The sequence below is a fragment of the Chiloscyllium punctatum genome, chromosome 8 (genome assembly GCF_047496795.1).
Source record: "Chiloscyllium punctatum isolate Juve2018m chromosome 8, sChiPun1.3, whole genome shotgun sequence".
Lineage (NCBI taxonomy): Eukaryota > Metazoa > Chordata > Chondrichthyes > Orectolobiformes > Hemiscylliidae > Chiloscyllium > Chiloscyllium punctatum.
In genome coordinates, this window is record NC_092746.1 from 104785404 (window position 1) to 104804391 (window position 18988).

At 42.4% G+C, this 18988-nt stretch overlaps 1 protein-coding gene across 1 annotated transcript in view; it reads right to left on the bottom strand.

The window, feature by feature from the left end:
• Positions 1-5936: 5936 nt before the first annotated feature.
• The window catches only part of LOC140480286 (protein mono-ADP-ribosyltransferase PARP14-like), a 66649-nt gene continuing 53597 nt past the window's right edge, over positions 5937-18988 (bottom strand). The window contains exons 15-16 of the mRNA XM_072574991.1: positions 17877-18051; positions 5937-8675 (exon numbers count right to left, since the gene is read on the bottom strand). Coding sequence (XP_072431092.1) covers positions 8383-8675; positions 17877-18051 — 468 coding nt within the window. The 3' untranslated portion in view covers positions 5937-8382. The remainder of the gene's footprint in view (positions 8676-17876; positions 18052-18988) is intronic.

Below are 18988 nucleotides of genomic sequence, written 5' to 3' on the forward strand. Positions count from 1 at the left end.
GGCCAAACATTTTAACTCCCTCTCCACCACTCCCTCACCACCCGACATCTGGAGGAAGAACGCCTCATCCTCTGCCTCGGAACCTTCAACCTCAGGCCATCAATGTGGACTTGACCAGTTTCCTCATTTCCCCTCCTCCCTCCCCCACTATATCCCGGTTCCAACCTTCCAGCTCATCACGATCTTCATGACCTGTTCTATCTGTCAATCTTCCTTCCTCCCTATCTGCTCCACCCTCCTCTCTGACCTATCACCTCCATCCACCTACTGTACGCTTGGCTGCCTTCTCCCTAGACCCACCACCCCTCCCATTTATCTCTCCTCCCTGGAGGCTCCCTGCCTCATTCCTGATGAAGGGCTTTTGCCCGAAATGTTGATTTTCCTGCTTCTCGGATGCTGCCTGACCTGCTGTGCTTTTTCAGTACCACGCCAATCTAGTCACTGTTAGCTGACAATAGTTGGGGAATCAGCCTTTATTCATTCCATCCTCCTCTTATTATTTACTGGGCAGAGAAATAAAACTTAAATATGGTCCAGAATCTCTTGGGAAATTATTTACCATTATTATCATCATCAGAGCCAGCAATTTAGATGAAGTAATATGCCATGAGTTGCTAACTGATACAGTAGCTTGATGTCAATGTACCTGTTATTTTCTAAAAATTGCTAATTTGTGTAATAAGTATAAATTATAGTCTGCATTAATTTCAGTTTGCAACTTTTTAAGGATGATCTTTCAATTTTTTCTGCAGTGCCAGCTTCTTTGGCTGATAAAGAAGCAGCAGAAACTAATCTCATTCCTCAGGTAGTCTATTGTTTTTGGTGATTATTAAAATTTAAATTTTTTTCCTTATTTTCCTATTCTGTTTTATTGCTCTCTCAGCTCTTTCTTTTTCTAATTTTTGTTTTCTTTTCTCATTTCACCCTCCTATTCTGATTCTTGAATAGGATATGTGGATAATCTGGTTAAAAAGATGTAAGGGTTACTTGCCTTTATTAGTTGAGGCATAGAGTTTAAGAGGGGGGACTGTTCTACTGGAACTGTGTAAAACATTGGTGTGGCAAGTTAAGGTATTCTGTGCAGTTCCAGAATCCACATAATAGGAGGGATGTGAGTGGACTGGAGAGGGTACAGAGGAGATTTGCCAAGATATTGTCTGGGCTTGTGAACAAAGAACAGCACAGCACAAGAAGAGACAGTTTGGCCCACCAAGACTGTGCCGACACACGGCACGTTTCTAAATTAAAAATCTATTGTCTTTACGCTGTCTGTATTCTTTTATTCCTTACCTATTCATATTTCTGTCAAGTTACCTCTAAAATGTTGCTGTTGTATCTGCCTTCACCACCATATCTGGCAGCACGTTCCAGGCACTTACCACTCTCCGGTTAAAAGTCTTGCCTCTCCCATCTCCTTTAAACTCACTCTCTTTTACTTTATACCTATGTCCCCTAGTAATTGACATTCCTACCCAAGGAAAAAGATGCCACCCATATTGCCATAATTTTGTACATTTCAATCAGGGCACCCCCTTATTCTTCAACATTCAAGTGAAAACAAACCCAAGTTCATCCAATCTGTCCTCTTATAATCTCCAAACAAGGCAACATCCTGGTAAACAGTTTCTGTAACCTCCGCAAATCCTCCACATCCTTCTGGTGGTGTAGTGACCAGGACTATGCATGATTTTCCAAATGTGGCCCAATTAAAATCCTATACAACTGCAACATGACAATTTTTGCACTCTGTGCCCTGACCGATGAAGGAAAGAACGCCATACACCACCTTAATCACCTTCCCCACATTTGTTTCCACTTTCTGAGAGCTGTGGACTAACACGCCTTGATCCCTCTGTGTTGATGCTATAAGGGTTATGCTATTTACTGTACATTTCTCTCCTGCATTAGATCTTCCAAAATGCATTACCTCAGATTTGTCCAGATTTACTCCATCTCCCATTTCTCTGCCCAAGACTCCAACCTATATATGTATCCTGCTATATCCCTTGACAATCCTCTTCACTATCCACAGCCCCCCAATCTTTGTGGCATCTGCAAGATTATTAATCAGGCCACTTGCATTTTCCTCTAAATTATATAAAACAAACAACAGGGCTCCTACCAAATCATTGGTCACAGATCTACAGTCAGAAAAAAACCCTTCCACCACAATTCTGTTTTCTGTGACCAAGCCAGTCCTGTATCCATCTTGCCAGTTCACTGCGGATCCCCTATGACTTTACCTTTCGTATTAGCCCGCCATGGGGGAGCATTGTCAAAGGCCTTGCTAAAGTCCACATAGACATCTACCACCCTCTCCTTATCAATCATTTTTGACACTTCCTTAAAATCTCATTTCAGGTTTGTGAGACATGACCTTCCCTACATACAACCATGCTACCTCTTGCTAAAACTTTGATTTTTTTTCAAATGTGAAGCAATATTATCCCTAAGAGAGATTCGACAGGCTGGATTAAAAACTGCAAGAACTGTGGATGCTGTAACTCAGAAACAAAAACAGAAATTGCTGGAAGAGTTCAGCTGGTTATGGTAGGGAATTTTAACTTTCCAAACATAAAAAAACTGGGGCTGCCATAATGTTAAGTGTGTACAAGAAATTTTTTTGATTCAGTATGTGGATGTACCTACTAGAGAAGGTGCAAAACTTGACCTACTCTTGGGAAATAAGGCAGGGTAGGTGACTGAGGTGTCAGTGGGGGAGCACTTTGGGGCCAGCAACCATAATTCTATTAGTTTTAAAATAGTGATGGAAAAGGATAGACCAGATCTAAAAGTTAAAGTTCTAAATTGGAGAAAGGCCAATTTTGATGGTATTAGGCAAGAACTTTCAAAAGCTGTTTGGGTGCAGATATTCACAGGTAAAGGGACGGCTGGAAAATGGGAAGCCTTCAGAACTGAAATAACGAGAGTCCAGAGACCGAATATTCCTGTTTGGGTGAAAGGAAAGGATGGTAGGTATAGGGAATACTGATGACTAGAGAAATTGATGGTTTGGTTAAGAAAAAGAAGGAAGCATATGTCTGTATAGACAGGATTGATTGAGGGAATCCTTTAGAATATAAAGGAAGTAGGAGTATACTTCAGAGAGAAATCAGGAGGGCAAAAAGGGGACATGAGATAGCTTTGGCAAATAGAGTTAAGGAGAATCCAAAGGGTTTTTACAAATACATTAAGGACAAAAGGGTAACTAGGGAGAGAATAGGGCCCCTCAAAGATCAGCAGGGTGGCCTGTGTGTGGAGCTGCAGGAGATGGGGGAGGTATTAAATGAGTATTTTCCATCAGTATTTACTGTGGAAACGGACATGGAAGATACAGAATGTAGGGAAATAGATGGTGACATCTTGAAAAATGTCCAGATTACAGAGGAGGAAGTGCTGGATGTCTTGAAACACATAAAGGTGGATTAATCCCCAGGACCTGATCAGGTGTACCCGAGAACTCTGTGGGAAGCTAGGGAAGTAATTGCTGGGCTTCTTAATGAGATATTTGTATCATCGATAGTTATAGGTGAGGTGCTGAAAGACTGGAGGTTGGCTAACATGATGCCACTGTTTAAGAAAGGTGGTAAGGACAAGCCAGGGAATTATAGACCAGCGAGCCTGACGTTTGTGGTGGGCAAGTTGTTGAAAGGATTCCTGAGGGACAGGATGAACATGTATTTGGAAAGGCAAGGGTTGATAGTCAACATGGCTTTGTGCGTGGGAAATCATGTCTCACAAACTTGATTGAGTTTTTTGAAGTAGTAACAAAGAGAATCGATGATGGCAGAACGGTGGACATGATCTATGTGGACTTCAGTAAGGCATTCGACAGGGTTCCCAAAGGGATACTGATTAGCAAGGTTAGATCTTGTGGAATACAGGAAAAACTCGCCATTTGGATACACAAATGGCTCAAAGGTAGAAGACAGAGGATGGTGGTGGAGGGTTGTTTTTCAGACTGGAGGCCTGTGACCAGTGGCGTGCCACAACGATCAGTGCTGGGTCCACTATTTTTCGTCATTTATATAAATGATTTGGATGCGAGCATAAGAGGTATAATTAGTAAGTTTGCTGATGACACCAAAATTGGAGGTGTAGTGGGCAGCGAAGGAAGTTACCTCAGATTACAACAGGATCTTGATCAGATGGGCCAATGGGCTGAGAAGTGGCAGGTGAGTTAAATTTAGACAAATGCGAGGTGCTGCATTTTGGGAAAGCAAATCCGAGCAGTACTTATCCACTTAATGGTAAGGTCCTAGGGAGTGTTGCTGAACGAAGAGACCTTGGAGTGCAGTTCATAGCTCCTTGAAAGTGGAGTCGCAGGTAGATAGGATAGTGAAGAAGGTGTTTGGTATGCTTTCTTTTATTGGTTAGAGTATTGAGTACAGGAGTTGGGAGGTCATGTTGCAGCTGTACAGGACATTGGTTGGGCCACTGTTGGGATATTGTGTGCAGTTCTGGTCTTCCTATCAGAAAGATGTTGTGAAACTTGAAAGGATTCAGAAAAGATTTACAAGGATGTTGCCAGGGTTGGAGGATTTGAGCTATAGGGAGAGGTTGAATAGGCTAGGGCTGTTTTCCCTGGAGTGTCAAAGGCTGAGTGGTGACCTAATGGAGGCTTACAAAATCATGAGGGGCATGGATAGGATAAAAAGACAAAGTCTTTTTCCCTGGGGTTGGGGAGTCCAGAACTAAAGGGCATAGGTTTAGATTTAGAGGGGAAAGATATAAAAGAGACCTAAGGGGCAACTCTTTCTTGCAGAGGGTGGTACATGTATTGAATAAACTACCAGAGGAAGTGGTGGAGGCTAGTATGATTGCAACATTTAAAAGGCATCTGGATGAGTATATGAATAAGAGGGGTTTGGAAGGATTGGGCTAGGTGCTGGTAAGTGGGACTAGATTGGGTTGGGATATCTGGTCGGCATGGACGGGTTGAACCGAAGGGTCTATTTCCGTGCTGTACGTCTCTATGACTCTGAGGTCTGGCAGTCCTGATGAAGGACTTTTGCCCGAAATGTCGATTTTCCTGCTCCTCGGATGCTACCTGACCTGCTGTGCTTTTCCAGCATCACTCTAATCGAAACTCTGGTTTCCAGCATCTGCAGTCCTCACTTTTGCCTTATTGAACTTGGTGTTGAGGCCAGAGGGCTGAAAGGTCCCCAAGTGGAAAATGAGGTGTTGTTTTCCTTTTGAGCAGAAGAGATTGAGAGAGGACATGTATAAAATTGTGAGGGGCATAGATAGGGAAGACAAGAACACCCCCACCCCCCCACCATGAAGAAATCAAGGGGCATAAATTAGAGGTGAGGGGCAGAAGGTTTAGAAGAGATAGGAGGAAAAACATTTTCATCCAGAGGATGGTGGATTTATGGAATTCTCTGCCTGCAAGGGTGGTAGAGGCAGAAATGCTCATAACACTTAGGAAGTATTTTCATATGTACTTACAATATCAGGGCATAAAGACTTTTCACAAAATGATGGGAAATAGGATTAAAATAGTTACATGATTAGCCCATTGAGTCTGCACCAGTAAAAACAAAGGGCCTTTTCTTTGTGCTGTACATCTGACTTCCTTCTCCAAACAAGATTATTGATCTTGTTTATCATGGTCCCATGTACTCGTTCAACTTCTCAGTGCTCCTATCAGCTCACACTTGCAGGTATATGTAGTGAAAGGTACAGAAGACAAGGGGAAGTCTAACAGGACATGCTGAAAGACACACCATTACAGCAAAACACTGGGATATTACATGTGCAAAGATAAAACTTGAACTAGAAACCAAATATGACAAAGTTTATTTCATTTGAGAAGCAAGAGGCACATGAAGTAATGACTACTTAATACAAGCACAGAAATTTCAAGCTGACTCATTGATAATGATTGAATTATAGTTTATTACAAATGAAGTTAAAAAGAAGCATTACAGGCATGATTATAATAAGCAAATAAAATGAACAAGATTGCTCAGACACCTTCATATTTACTGAAATCAAATAGATGTACAAAAGAGAAAAATAAGTGAGAATGCTCAGCGTTCGTTAAAATTCTGTAACCATCAATGCAAACTGGTGACTTGCAGTTACTGGCTGTTTCCATTGTCCAATTATTAGGAAATCTATTATTTTCAGCTTTGACAAAATGGTGCAGTCGGAGAGGGAAATAGTCTTGTTACTGTGTGTCTGCAATCTGGTCAGCCTTTCCCTATATATCACTATCTATTGATGTTTTCTTTATATATGGATTCTGGTCTTCACTGACTGGGCCAGTATTTATTGCCCATTCCAAATTTTCCTTGAGAAAGTAATGATGAGTTTCCTTCTTGAAGTACTGCAGTCTATTAAGTGTAGGTAGACCCACAATGCCTTTAGGGAGGGCACTGAAGGCTTTTTGTTCAGCAACATTGAGGGAACATCATCTGCTGCTCTTATCCTTCTCGGTGATCATGACTGAGAGTTTGGAATGTGCTGTATAAGTAGCCTTGGTAATTTTTTGCAGAGCATCAGGTAGATGGTATGAACTACTGCTAATATGCATCAGTGAAGGGAGTGAATATTTAGCATGAGGTGGCAATTGAGCCACCTGCTTTGTCCTAGAATGTTGTGAAGCTTCTTGAGTAATGTTGGATCTATGCTGGCCTAAGCAAGTGGGAAGTTTTTCATCGCACTCTAATTTGTGTCTTTGGGGAATGAGGAGGTAAGTCATTCACAACAGCATTCTGAGCTTCTGGGCCCACTCTTATAACCACACTACTTAGATAATAAGTCCAATTAATTTTTGATCAATGGAAACTCCCAGATTGTTGATAATAACTAGAAAAAACTCTTCCTTGATGTTATCTTTGAAAAGCAAATGAATGGAGATGCAAGTATTTCCTCTCCCATTAAATACATTATGTCATACGCAGTGGAATCTGGGCAAATCTAATGATTGCATTAGATTTGAGTATCCTTGTAGAGTACATTGAGTATCCTTGTAGAGAACTCAAAGGAGATTTTAAAATTTTCTTAGTTATACTTGCACAGCTAATTGAAAGATTTGTTTTGAAATTTTTATGCTGTAAATGTACTTTTGTAAAACTTTATTATATGCAACTTTAGATACTCCATAACCCTTGATATGTAAGTAGCATTGATAATAGAAATCAATAAAATATCTTTTTTTAACAAGTTTTACTATGTGCATTTTGACATGCAGCAATAGTTAAGAACAATGATTACGTAACTTTAATGGCTACAGCTGGGAACTGTTTTATCATTTGCTGGTGACAGGGAGCTGCTGTTAATTTGAGAAGACGTGGGCATGAGACCTGTCTAAATTGTTCTGTCCGTGGAAGTAGATTGCTGTTATTTTGTGCTGTGAGGAAATATAACTGAGTTTCCAGCGCTTGATGATAATTGACACAAACTTGTATCAAATATTCAGGCACAGAACAGATCACCATTCTAAAAGCAGGAAAATCAGTTTACACACAAGTGCTTTAAATGACAAGTCTTTTATGCCTTTTATTCCATTTACCTCACTGGTGGTATGGCACTTATGGCCACTAACCATATCACAGAAAAGGCGTGTTCTCTCAGTTCTGTAATAGATTTATGCCTTTTGCAGCTCATCAATCAAATTCACAAGCTCCCAGAAGTTAGAGTATCTTCTCACCAAAGTTCCTGGAGCAAATTAGTTTGATATGTAACTATTGATAATTCCCTGAAGAAAACCTACTGTCATCTGCACTTAAACTAATAATGAATGCTGAAATTAATGAATAGCTTGGCTTCAAATAGAAAATAACTTCAGCAATTTTTTGTCTGTAACTAATTGTTTTGAACTTAAGTGATTTGAAAGACCAGAATGTCTGGGTACTTTTTGGCAGTGAAGATGAATTGATTTGAGATGAAGACAAGACAACCACCATCACTAACTCAGCAGCTGTTTACTTACTCACCAATATATTGGTGTTAATTTTGGAATTTTTTCTCTGTTGAACTGAAAGATCAAATGATTTAATCACATCAAAAATCTTCAATGTTGAGACATCCTGATCCTTAGCAAGCACACTACAAGCATTGTTTGGCTTAAAGACTAGCATTTCATCTCCAAAATAATAATCAAATAATGAGCCTCAATTAATTATTCAAGCAATCTGACCAGTTGCTGCACAATGCAGATAGCAAAGCAGCAAACTGTAGTGAAATTCCAATAAATGCAAAGTTGGGCTTGAGATTTTTCTAATCCTGTTTCAAGAAAATGCATTCTTTAAGTTAGGAATAAAAGTTATCCATGTTCTTTAAGAGTTTTAATACACAATAATTGCAAACTGCAGCGCCTATCAGTAGGTGACCTACATTACTTCAGTTTCTGCTCACTATTAGGAACTCTGTTTAATTATGAAAGGTAATAAGGTATTCTGGATATGCTTGATTATCTTGAAATACCACAAAAACCTCAGGAGATTCCATTTTATCTGTTACGCTGTTGTATCGCTCTCTGCTGTTTCCTTGTGGATCTTTGAGTGGGGGTTCCTTCATGTCTTTTCTTCCTTTGCAATAATCTCCAGTTAAAACTCTTGCTCTGTATATCAATTTGCTTCCTGTTGCATCAGGTTTTGAATATGTGTCTTGTGCAGAATATTTTGCATGTTGAGCAAAATATGTCCCTTCTCCATAAACAACAGCTACAAAAATTTGCCAGATATTAGTTATGACATTACAACATGTTAGTTACATAAGATCTCTATCTGAAATATGCTAATTCGTTTATAATACTTTTTTGTTATTCAATTATTCAACATATAAATTTTGAATTGCACATTATGTTTTCCAGAGATTTTCTACCAAATACTCAATTTAGGTCAATTATTGAATGGTTTTCTCCATTTATCAAATGAAGAAAACACTCCCCATACTGCAGAAATAGATTTTAAATAGAAAAGCCTAGTGGGATCCAAGGAAATATGGCAGACTGAATCCACAATTGGTGGCAGGAAGCAGAGGATGATAGCTGATGGCTGATTTTCTATTTGGAAGTTTGTCCAGTGAGGTCCCACAGGAGTTAGTGTTGGGAGCTTCCTGTTTGTGGTTTACACAGAGGTTTAGACTGATGAGTTTTCAGATGACACAAAATTCTAGATCAATAGCGAGAGGCATAGTCTTCAAATACAAGAGGATATAAATGGGCTGATCAATGTCCAATGGGATTTAATCGGGCAGGAAAGACCAGTGAAGGGAATATATGATGATAAGCAGAAGCCTGAGAATCAGGCAGGATCATATCGAGAGACCTTTGCTATACATGTACTTGTACACTGGTCCCTTGCCAGGACTGGTGGATAAAGTGTTTAAGAAGGTATATGGTATACTTGCCTTTATTAGTTGAGAGCAGGACATTATAATGGACTGTATAAAGCATTAGTTAGGCCATAGCTAAAGTATTGTTGCTGTTTTTGAATCCACATTATGGAGGGGTACGTTTGCACTGGAAAGGGTTTGGAGGAGATTTACCAGGATGTTGCCTGGGCTGAAACATTTGTTATAAAAAGTTTTCTCAAAGGAAAATAACTGCAATCTGTCCACAGGAGATTAAGAAGCAACATGGTTGAGATCTATTAAATCGAGGGATATAGGGAGGGGCAGAAAGTTTAGAGAACATTTAAGGAAAGGCTTTTTCACCCAGAAGGTGGTTGGAATCTGGAACTCACTGTCTGTAAGGATGGTAGAGGCAGAAACTCCAACAACAGTCTTTAATTGAGTAATTGCACAAACATGGCACACAGGCTATAGTCAGGTGCTGGAAAATGAGACTGGAATAGTTAGGTGAAGGTTTTTGCCTGGTCCAGATGTAATGGACCTTTTTCCTGTGTGTAGATCTCTATTACTTTATTATAAATAGCCAAGATATTGTTAAATTTACACTTAACACATTTATTTCATTGCAAGAGACCTGGCAGGTAAGGCAGATGAACTTAGGGATGGTTAGGAACATTGACAGAGATATTGTAGCTATTAAAGAAATGTGGCTCAGAGAGGGGCAGCTTAATGTTCTGGCTAATGGATGCTGTAAGAGGGGATAGAAAGATGAGAAGGTGGGGTTTACAGAGAGGAGGGAGGGGGGGGGAAAGTGGCGCTTTTGGTGACCGATAACATTACAGTGAAGTTAGATGGGTGGAACTGAGACATAAGAAAGGGATGATCACTTTGATGGGATTAAACGAAAGGCCTTCCAATAGATAGTGGGAAATTGAGAAGCAAATATGTATGGAGATCTCAGCTGTAAGATTAACAAAGTTGTAATGGTCAGGGAATTTAACTTTCCAAAGATGGGAGTTTAATTTAGATAAAGGTGAGTTGTTACATTTTGGTAAAGCAAACCAGGGTAGGACTTATGCAATTAATGGTATGACCTTTGGGAGTGTTGCTGAACAAAGAGACCTTGGAGTGCAGGTGCAGAGTTCAGTGGATTCACAGGTAGACAGGATGGTAAAGAAGACACTTGGTACACTTGTCTTCAATGGTCAGTGCACAGATAGAGGAGTTGGGATGTCATATTGCAGTGATTGACGATATTGGTGAGGCCATTTTTAGAATACTATTTTCAATCCTGGTCTCAGCTATAGGAAGAATGTGGTTAAACTTGAAAGGATGAAGAAAATATTTACAAGGTTATTGCCAGAATTGGATGTTTGAGCTATAGGGATAGGCTGAGGCTTTGTTGACTGAAGTCAGAGGCTGAGAGGGACTTTGTAGAGTTTTATAACATCATGAGGGCTGAAAATGCGTTGCTGGAAAAGCGCAGCAGGTCAGGCAGCATCCAAGGAACAGGAGAATCGAGGTTTCGGGCATCAGCCCTTCAGGAATGAGGAAAGTGTGTCCAGCAGGCTAAGATAAAAGGTAGGGAGGAGGGACTTGGGGGAGGGGCGTTGGGAATGCGATAAGTGGAGGGAGGTCAAGGTGAGGGTGATAGGCTGGAGTGGGGTGGGGGCGGAGAGGTCAGGAAGATGATTGCAGGTTAGGAAGGCGGTGCTGAGTTCGAGGGATTTGACTGAGACAAGGTGGGGGGAGGGGAAATGAGGAAACTGGAGAAATCTGAGTTCATCCCTTGTGGTTGGAGGGTTCCCAGGCGGAAGATGAGGCGCTCTTCCTCCAACCGTCGTGTTGCCATGGTCTGGCGATGGAGGAGTCCAAGGACCTGCATGTCCTTGGTGGAGTGGGAGGGGGAGTTGAAGTGTTGGGCTACGGGGTGGTTGGGTTGATTGGTCCGGGTGTCCCAGAGGTGTTCTCTGAAACGTTCCGCAAGTAGGCGGCCTGTCTCCCCAATGTAGAGGAGGCCACATCGGGTGCAGCGGATGCAATAGGTGATTTGTGTGGAGGTGCAGGTGAATTTGTGGCGGATATGGAAGTGTCCCTTGGGGCCTTGGAGGGAGGTGTGGGCGCAAGTTTTGCATTTCTTGCGGTTGCAGGGGAAGGTGCCGGGAGTGGAGGTTGGGTTGGTGGGGGGGGTGTGGACCTGACGAGGGAGTCACAGAGGGAGTGGTCTTTTCGGAACGCTGATAGGGGAGGGGAGGGAAATATGTCCCTGGTGGTGGGGTCCGTTTGGAGGTGGCGGAAATGACAGTGGATGATACGTTGGACATGGAGGTTGGTGGGGTGGTAGGTGAGGGGCATGGATAGGGTGACTAGCCAAGGTTTTTCTTCCAGGATAGAGGGAGCTCAAAACTACAGGGCATAGGTTTAATGTGAGAGAGGGTTAAGATTGAAAAGGGACCTCAGGGGCAATGTTTTCACCCAGAGGGTGGTGCATGTATGGAACAAACTGCCAGAGGAGGTGGTGGAGACAGGTACAGTTACGATATTTAAAAAGGCAACGGGATGGTACATGAATAGAAAGGTTTTAGAGGGATATCAGTTGCTTTTAAGAGTGGAGGCCTGTGACGAGTGGTGAGCCACAAAGATCGGTGCTGGGTCCACTGCTTTTTGTCATTTATATAAATGATCTGGATGTGAACATACGAGGTATAGTTAGTAAGTTTGCAGATGACACCAGAATTGGAGGTGTCGTGGATAGTGAAGAAGGTTACCACAGAGTACAATGGGATCTTGATCAGATAGGCCAATGGACTGAGGAGTGATAGATGGAGTTTAATTTAGATAAATGCAGAAAAGCAAATTTTAGCAGGACTTATATGCTAAATGGTAAGTTCCTGGGGAGTGCTGCTGAACAGAGACCTTGGAGTACAGGCTCATAGCTCCTTGAAAGTCAAGTTGCCATAGACAGGATAGTGAAGGAGGTGTTTGGTATGCTTTCCTTCACTGGTCAGAACATTGAGTAGGTAGACAAGATTGAGGAGTTGGGAGACAATGTTGCAACTGTACAGGACATTGGTTAGGTCATTTTTGGAATATTGCATGCAATTCTGGTCGTCTTCTTATCGGAAGGATGTTGTGAAACTTGAAAGGGTTCAGAAAAGATTTACAAGGATGTTGCCAGGGTTGGAGTGTTTGAGCTGTAGGGAGAGGGTGAATAGGCTGGGACTGTTTTCCCTGGAGTGTTGGAGGCTGAGGGGTGACCTTAGAGATTTATAAAATCATGATGGGCATGGATAGGGATAAATAGACAAGGTCTTTTCCCTGGGTGGGAGAGTCTAAAACTAGAGGGCATAGGTTTAGGATGAGGGGAAAGATATAAAAGGGACCCAAGAGCCAACTTTTTCACACAGGGTGATGAGTGGTATGGAATGAGCTGCCAGAGGAAGTGGTGGAGGCTGGTACAATTACAGCATTTAAAAGACATCTGGATGGGTATATGAATCGAAAGGGTTTAGAGGGATATGGGTCAAGTGCTGGTAAATGTGATTAGATTGGGTTGGGATATCTGGTCGGCATGGACATGATGGACCGAAAGGTCTGTTTCCGTGCTGTACATCTCTATGACTCTATGACCAAATACTGGCAAATGGGACTACCTCAATCGATGATAACTGGTCGGGATGGGTGAGTTGGACCAAAGAGTTGTTCAGCACAGAAACAGACCCTATGATTTGCATTTGTATTATGGTTGTTGGTTCATACTAATGCAGCACCTGTAAATGTACTGTAACCAGTACTGTAAATGCAGGCTGAATCAGCCCAGCCTAACACCAGAGGAGAACAGAGTTGAGAGGGAGCCATTATAGAACTTCACAGTGAATTTAGAATAGTTGGTTTGCTTTGAACCAACATGAAACCTGCAGCGTAAAGGCATATTAAAATATACTGATACTATTAAGATGTCCCATTTGACACATATATTCTTGCTCTGTGTAACAGAGCTAGTGACATTGCAAAAGTGGTTTTACTTTTATATTGTCAAGCCTAATATTCAAAGCTTATTGAGTGCAAGATAACATGATCAAACATACTTTTATAAAATGAACTCCCATTCCATAATAAACAACCTGTTTCAGAGGTAACTGGGGAAGATTATTCCTGAAGCAGGGCCTACATCTGTAGAGGCTGACATGCTGTTTGAAAAGGGAGAATGTTAAAATGTTGCATTTTCTCAGATTAGTATTATGCTGTCATCTCCTACCATACTCCTTTTTAAAGTCAGGAATGTGTTTGCCTTCATTTGGCTGGCTTATCCCACAGCCATAATTGGGGTATCTGCTTCCATTTGCAAAGTAAATCCTCCCTCCCAGAGTTGGCTGATTCCAATATTCCTCTCAGGAGGTGGCCACTGCTGGGGGACTGCAGCCAGTCCTGAATCCAGGCTCTCACTCCAGCTAGCTGGTACTCACAGAATCACACAGTTATGGAAGGGACTCTTTGGCCCATCCATACCATCAAAAATACACCAGCAACACCTGTCCCACTTTCCCACATTTGGCCCATAATCTTGAATCTTATTATATTTCAGGCTCATCTAAATGTTTCTTAAAGGCTGTGAAGTGTCCTGCCTCAACGACCTCCCAAGACAATGCACTCTAGAACACCATCATCCTGTGGGTGAAAAGGTTTTTCCCTCAAATCCCCTCAAAATCTCTTGCCTTTCATTTTAAGATTATGCTGCTTTGTTACTAAAGGGAGCAGCTACTTTCTATTCACCCTGTCCATTCCCCTCATAATCTTATACACCTCTATTAGGTCCCTGCATAACCTCTGCTCCAAAGATTAAAAACTCCAATTTATCCAGCTTTTCTTCACAGCTGAAATGTTCCATCTTCTTGACATCTCCTCCAGTGTGTAACCACATCTATCCTCCAGTGTGGTGAATAGAACTCGATGCAGAAGTCTAGTTGTGGCCTAAGCAAAGTTTTGTATAGCTCCAACACAGACTCCCTACTCTTGAAATCTATGCCTCAACTGACCAACGCATTCCTCCTGTATGCCTTCTTGACTCGCATATTAACCTGTGCTGTCATCCTCAGAGATCTGTGGACAAGATCCCAAGATGCCTCCATTGCTCTTAGGTTCCCAGTGCCTTAGCATTTATTGAGTACCCCCTTGTCCAGGTTCCTTCTTCTAATGTACATCACCTCATATTTATCAGGGTTAAATTCCATATACTGTTGATTCGCCATGTACTTGGGTGGCACAGTGGCTAGCACTGCTGCCTCATAGTGCCAGGGACCTGGGTTCGATTCCAGCCTCAGGTGACTGTCTGTGTGAAGTTTACACATTCTCCCCATGTCTATGTGGGTTTCCTCTGGCTGCTCTGGTTTCCTCCCACAGTCCAAAGATGTACAGGTTAGGTGAATTGGCCATGCTAAACTGCCCATAGTGTAGCTTATTAAGGGTAAATATTGGTTAGGGATCTGGGTGGGTCGCTCTCTGGAGGGTCAGTGTGGACTTATTGGGCCAAAGGGCCTGTTTCCACACTGTCAGAATTCTAATCCTGATCAATCCATTTATATTCTCCTGCTAACTAACACCACCTTCCTGACTATCAACCACCAAGCCAATCTTTGTGTCATCTGCAAATTTTCTCATCATCTCCCTTCCCATTCTCATCTACATTGTTTATGAATATCACCCAGCACCTATTCCTGTGCATACAAGGCTCCAGTCACAACAACAGCCTTCTACCACCACTCTCTAACTCTTATCACTAAGCCAATTGTGGTTGTCTTGCCAAGTTATCCCAGATCTCATGAGCTAGTGAAGGGCTTATGCCCGAAACATCAATCTCCTACCCCTTGGATGCTGCCTGACCTGATGTGTTTTTCCAGTGCCACATCTTTTGACTCTAATATAAATGTATTCTCAAGTAGCTATTCCTACTCTATTTAGGCCAGATCCTGACTTATATCAATAAAATTTGCCTTAGTCCAATTCAAAACCCTTTTTGCAGACCATCTTTTCTATAATAATCTTAAAACATATCGTGCTGTGGTTGCATTCACTAAAGTGCTCTCACACTCATCCCGAACACATGTCCGGCTTTGCTCCCCAGAATTAGGTCCAGCACTACACCATCCCTGGTGGGACCTTCCACATAACGCTTCTGTAAACATTTCAAGTAATCTGCCCCCCTCTAAACCATATCTACTATGATTATCTATTGGAGTAGTTGAAATCCCCTAATATAATTACCCTAATATCTTTAAAGATCTTAATGAAATGATGACATATCTGCTTCTCAATTATTTGCTGACTATATAATACTCTTTTTATTTCTAAGTTCTACCCACAAAATCTTATTTGAAGATCCTTATAAAATATCATCCCTCCTTACTACAGCAACTGACTGCTTAAGTAATAATGCATCACCACCTCCACTTTAGCACTCTCCCCAGTCCTGCCCAAAGACGCAATACCCCGGAATGTTGAGTTGCCAATCCTGCCCGTCCATCAACCATGACTCTGTGATGGCAACAAAATTGCAATTCCACGTGCAAATCCATGCCCTTAGCTCCTGAATCTTGCCTCTAATACCTCTGACATTAAAGGGCTTCCAGTCTGACCTTATTCCCTGATGACACCTAGCTGAACTCTATCTGCCTTGGTTCCTTTTCAAAGTTATGCAGTGTTTCTATTCAGCTAATACACTGACCTTTTACCTCTGCTGAACTAGTTTATATTCTTCCCAGTAGAACTACCAAACCCTCCTGCAAGAAGTCAATCCCATTCTCGTTCAGGTGCAGACGGTCATGCTTGTTCAGGTCTCACCTTCCCCAAAATGGTACTAGAGATCCAGGAATTGAAAACCCTCCATTCTGCAACATACTCAGTCAGCCCCCTGTTGCAAAACTCAACACAGTCCTGGGTGCTAAAAGTTATTATAACAACCTCTTTGGAGGGTCATTGTGGACTTGTTGGGCTGAAAGGCCTGTTTCCATATTGTACGGAATCTAATCTTTAAAAAAAATGGTAAGATAGTTGGCTGAGTTCATTTTTGCTTGCTAGAAATGACATGCTTCATTTGTGGGGACCTATTCTCTGCAAAGAAAGGGAATATATTCAAGGCTTGCACTTTTTCTAAATTATCGGGGAGTTTGCAGAACCCTTAATTGCCATGATAATGTCTTGGCTGAAAATGTGTTCCTGGAAAAGCACAGCAGGTCAGGCAGCATCCAAGGAACAGGAGAATCGACGTTTCGGGATCCCGCTCCTCCGCCCTTGAGCCTTGCCCCTCCAACCGCCACCAGGACAGAACCCCACTGGTCCTCACCTACCACCCCACCAACCTCCATGTCCAGCGTATCATGCGCCGTCATTTCTGCCACCTCCAAACGGATGCCACCACCAGGGACATATTTCCCTCCCCTCCCCTATCAGCGTTCCGAAAAGACCACTCCCTCTGTGACTCCCTCGTCAGGTCCACACCCCCCCCACCAACCCAACCTCCACTCCTGGCACCTTCCCCTGCAACCGCAAGAAATGCAAAACTTGCGCCCACACCTCCCCCCCCTTACCTCCCTCCAAGGCCCCAAGGGACACTTCCATATCCGCCACAATTTCACCTGCACCTCCACACACATCATCTCTTGCATCCACTGCACCCGATGTGGCCTCCTCTATATTGGGGAGACAGGCCGCCTACTTGCGGAACATTTCAGAGAACACCTCTGGGACACCCGGACCAACCAACCAACCCAACCACCCCGATGCCCAACACTTCAACACTCCCTCCCACTCCACCAAGGACATGCAGGTCCTTGGACTCCTCCATCGCCAGACCATGGCAACACGACGGTTGGAGGAAGAGCGCCTCATCTTCCGCCTGGGAACCCTCCAACCACAAGGGATGAACTCAGATTTCTCCAGTTTCCTCATTTCCCCTCCCCCCACCTTGTCTCAGTCGAATCCCTCGAACTCAGCACCGCCTTCCTAACCTGCAATCATCTTCCTGACCTCTCCACCCCCACCCCACTCTGGCCTATCACCCTCACCTTGACCTCCTTCCACCCATCGCATTCCCAACGCCCCTCCACCAAGTCCCTCCTCCCTACCTTTTATCTTAGCCTGTTGGACACACTTTCCTCATTCCTGAAGAAGGGCTGATGCCCGAAACGTCGATTCTCCTGTTCCTTGGATGCTGCCTGACCTGCTGCGCTTTTCCAGCAACACATTTTCAGCTCTGATCTCCAGCATCTGCAGTCCTCACTTTCTCCTCCATGGTAATGTCTTGGTCAATTTGACCTAAATTATCAAACAACAACAATCTTTCCTCCTAGAATATAAATTCTCATCAAAGTTTTAAATTGGGACTATTTGCATTGGTCCTGCCGAATGCAAGATGAAAAGCTTTGAAAACACTGTCTCTCTTTTATCTCCGCAGCAAGTATACATGCTAAATATTCTACTTCTGTGCTCCTGGCAGACTCTCACCTGCTAGAGCGCATGCTATTTTCATATTTCTAGAACAAGAATCTCTAATCATTTATGTACAATAAACCTACCATTTAAGCCACAGTAGCTCCTGTTGAAACCATCTGCATTGATCTTAGAACATACGTTTGAGTAAGTTCCATGGTATAAAATGTTTTCATTCTGCTGATGAGGCCGTAGTCTGTTCATTTCATTTCTTTTTGCAATGTATAGTCGCCAGAGAGACAGATTCTGGATCCTTGTGATCTACAGTCAGTCAAACATATTGATTATATTAGGATCTCGATCAGTAACACAGAAATAATTTGACCACTAGCAAACAGTCAATGAATCTGAATATGGACAGTTTGGCTTAAGTGCAAGTTATCTAAAGAGCTAGAAGCTGAAGTGATTACATTATTTAGTCACCAACTCTGGAATGGTGAACATGGATTTGCTCAAAGCATTCACACCTATTTCCCTGACAGTGGTTAACATAACTGCACACTAAGTATTGGCAAGTTATTCAGTATGCAGTCGGGACTGGTTAGGATGGACCCTGGAAAGATACTTCTTTTTATAGGGGAGACAAGGGCTCAGATTTAAAATAAGAGTTCTTCCTCTTATGAAAGAGGTGAGGAGAAATAGAGGGTGATGAGATGTGGGCATTGCTGGCTGGTCCAATATTTATCGCATGCCCCAACTGCTCGAGAAGGTGGTGGTGAGCTGCCATCTTGAACTGCTGCAATAGATGCCCACAATGCCATAAGAGAATCTGAGAATTTTGATTCCAGGAGGTCTCAGAAATGGTAAGTAATTCCATCTGTGACACGTGCAGCAATATGAGTGAAGCACTGTAGATGCATGAGGCATTGTTATGAGGCAAATTTGGGAAGATCAAATGATAAAACCTACCAGCTTTTGGAGAGAAATCCTCCATGATACCCACTAAATTGACACTTGGCTGATTGCTGGTAAAATTCAATCCTGTGTAGCTATACAATTAATTTTAGGTCATTAATAAATCTTTGGATGTTGGTAGTGAAGGATTCTTTATGGTAATAGGAGTGAATGTCAAGGGCAGATAATCGGATTATATCATTGCAGTTGGTCATTGCCAGGCTTTTGTGTGTCACGATTATTACTAGCTACTTAGCCGAAGCCTGGATGTTGTGTAGTTCTTGCTGCAAAAGATCAGAGACTG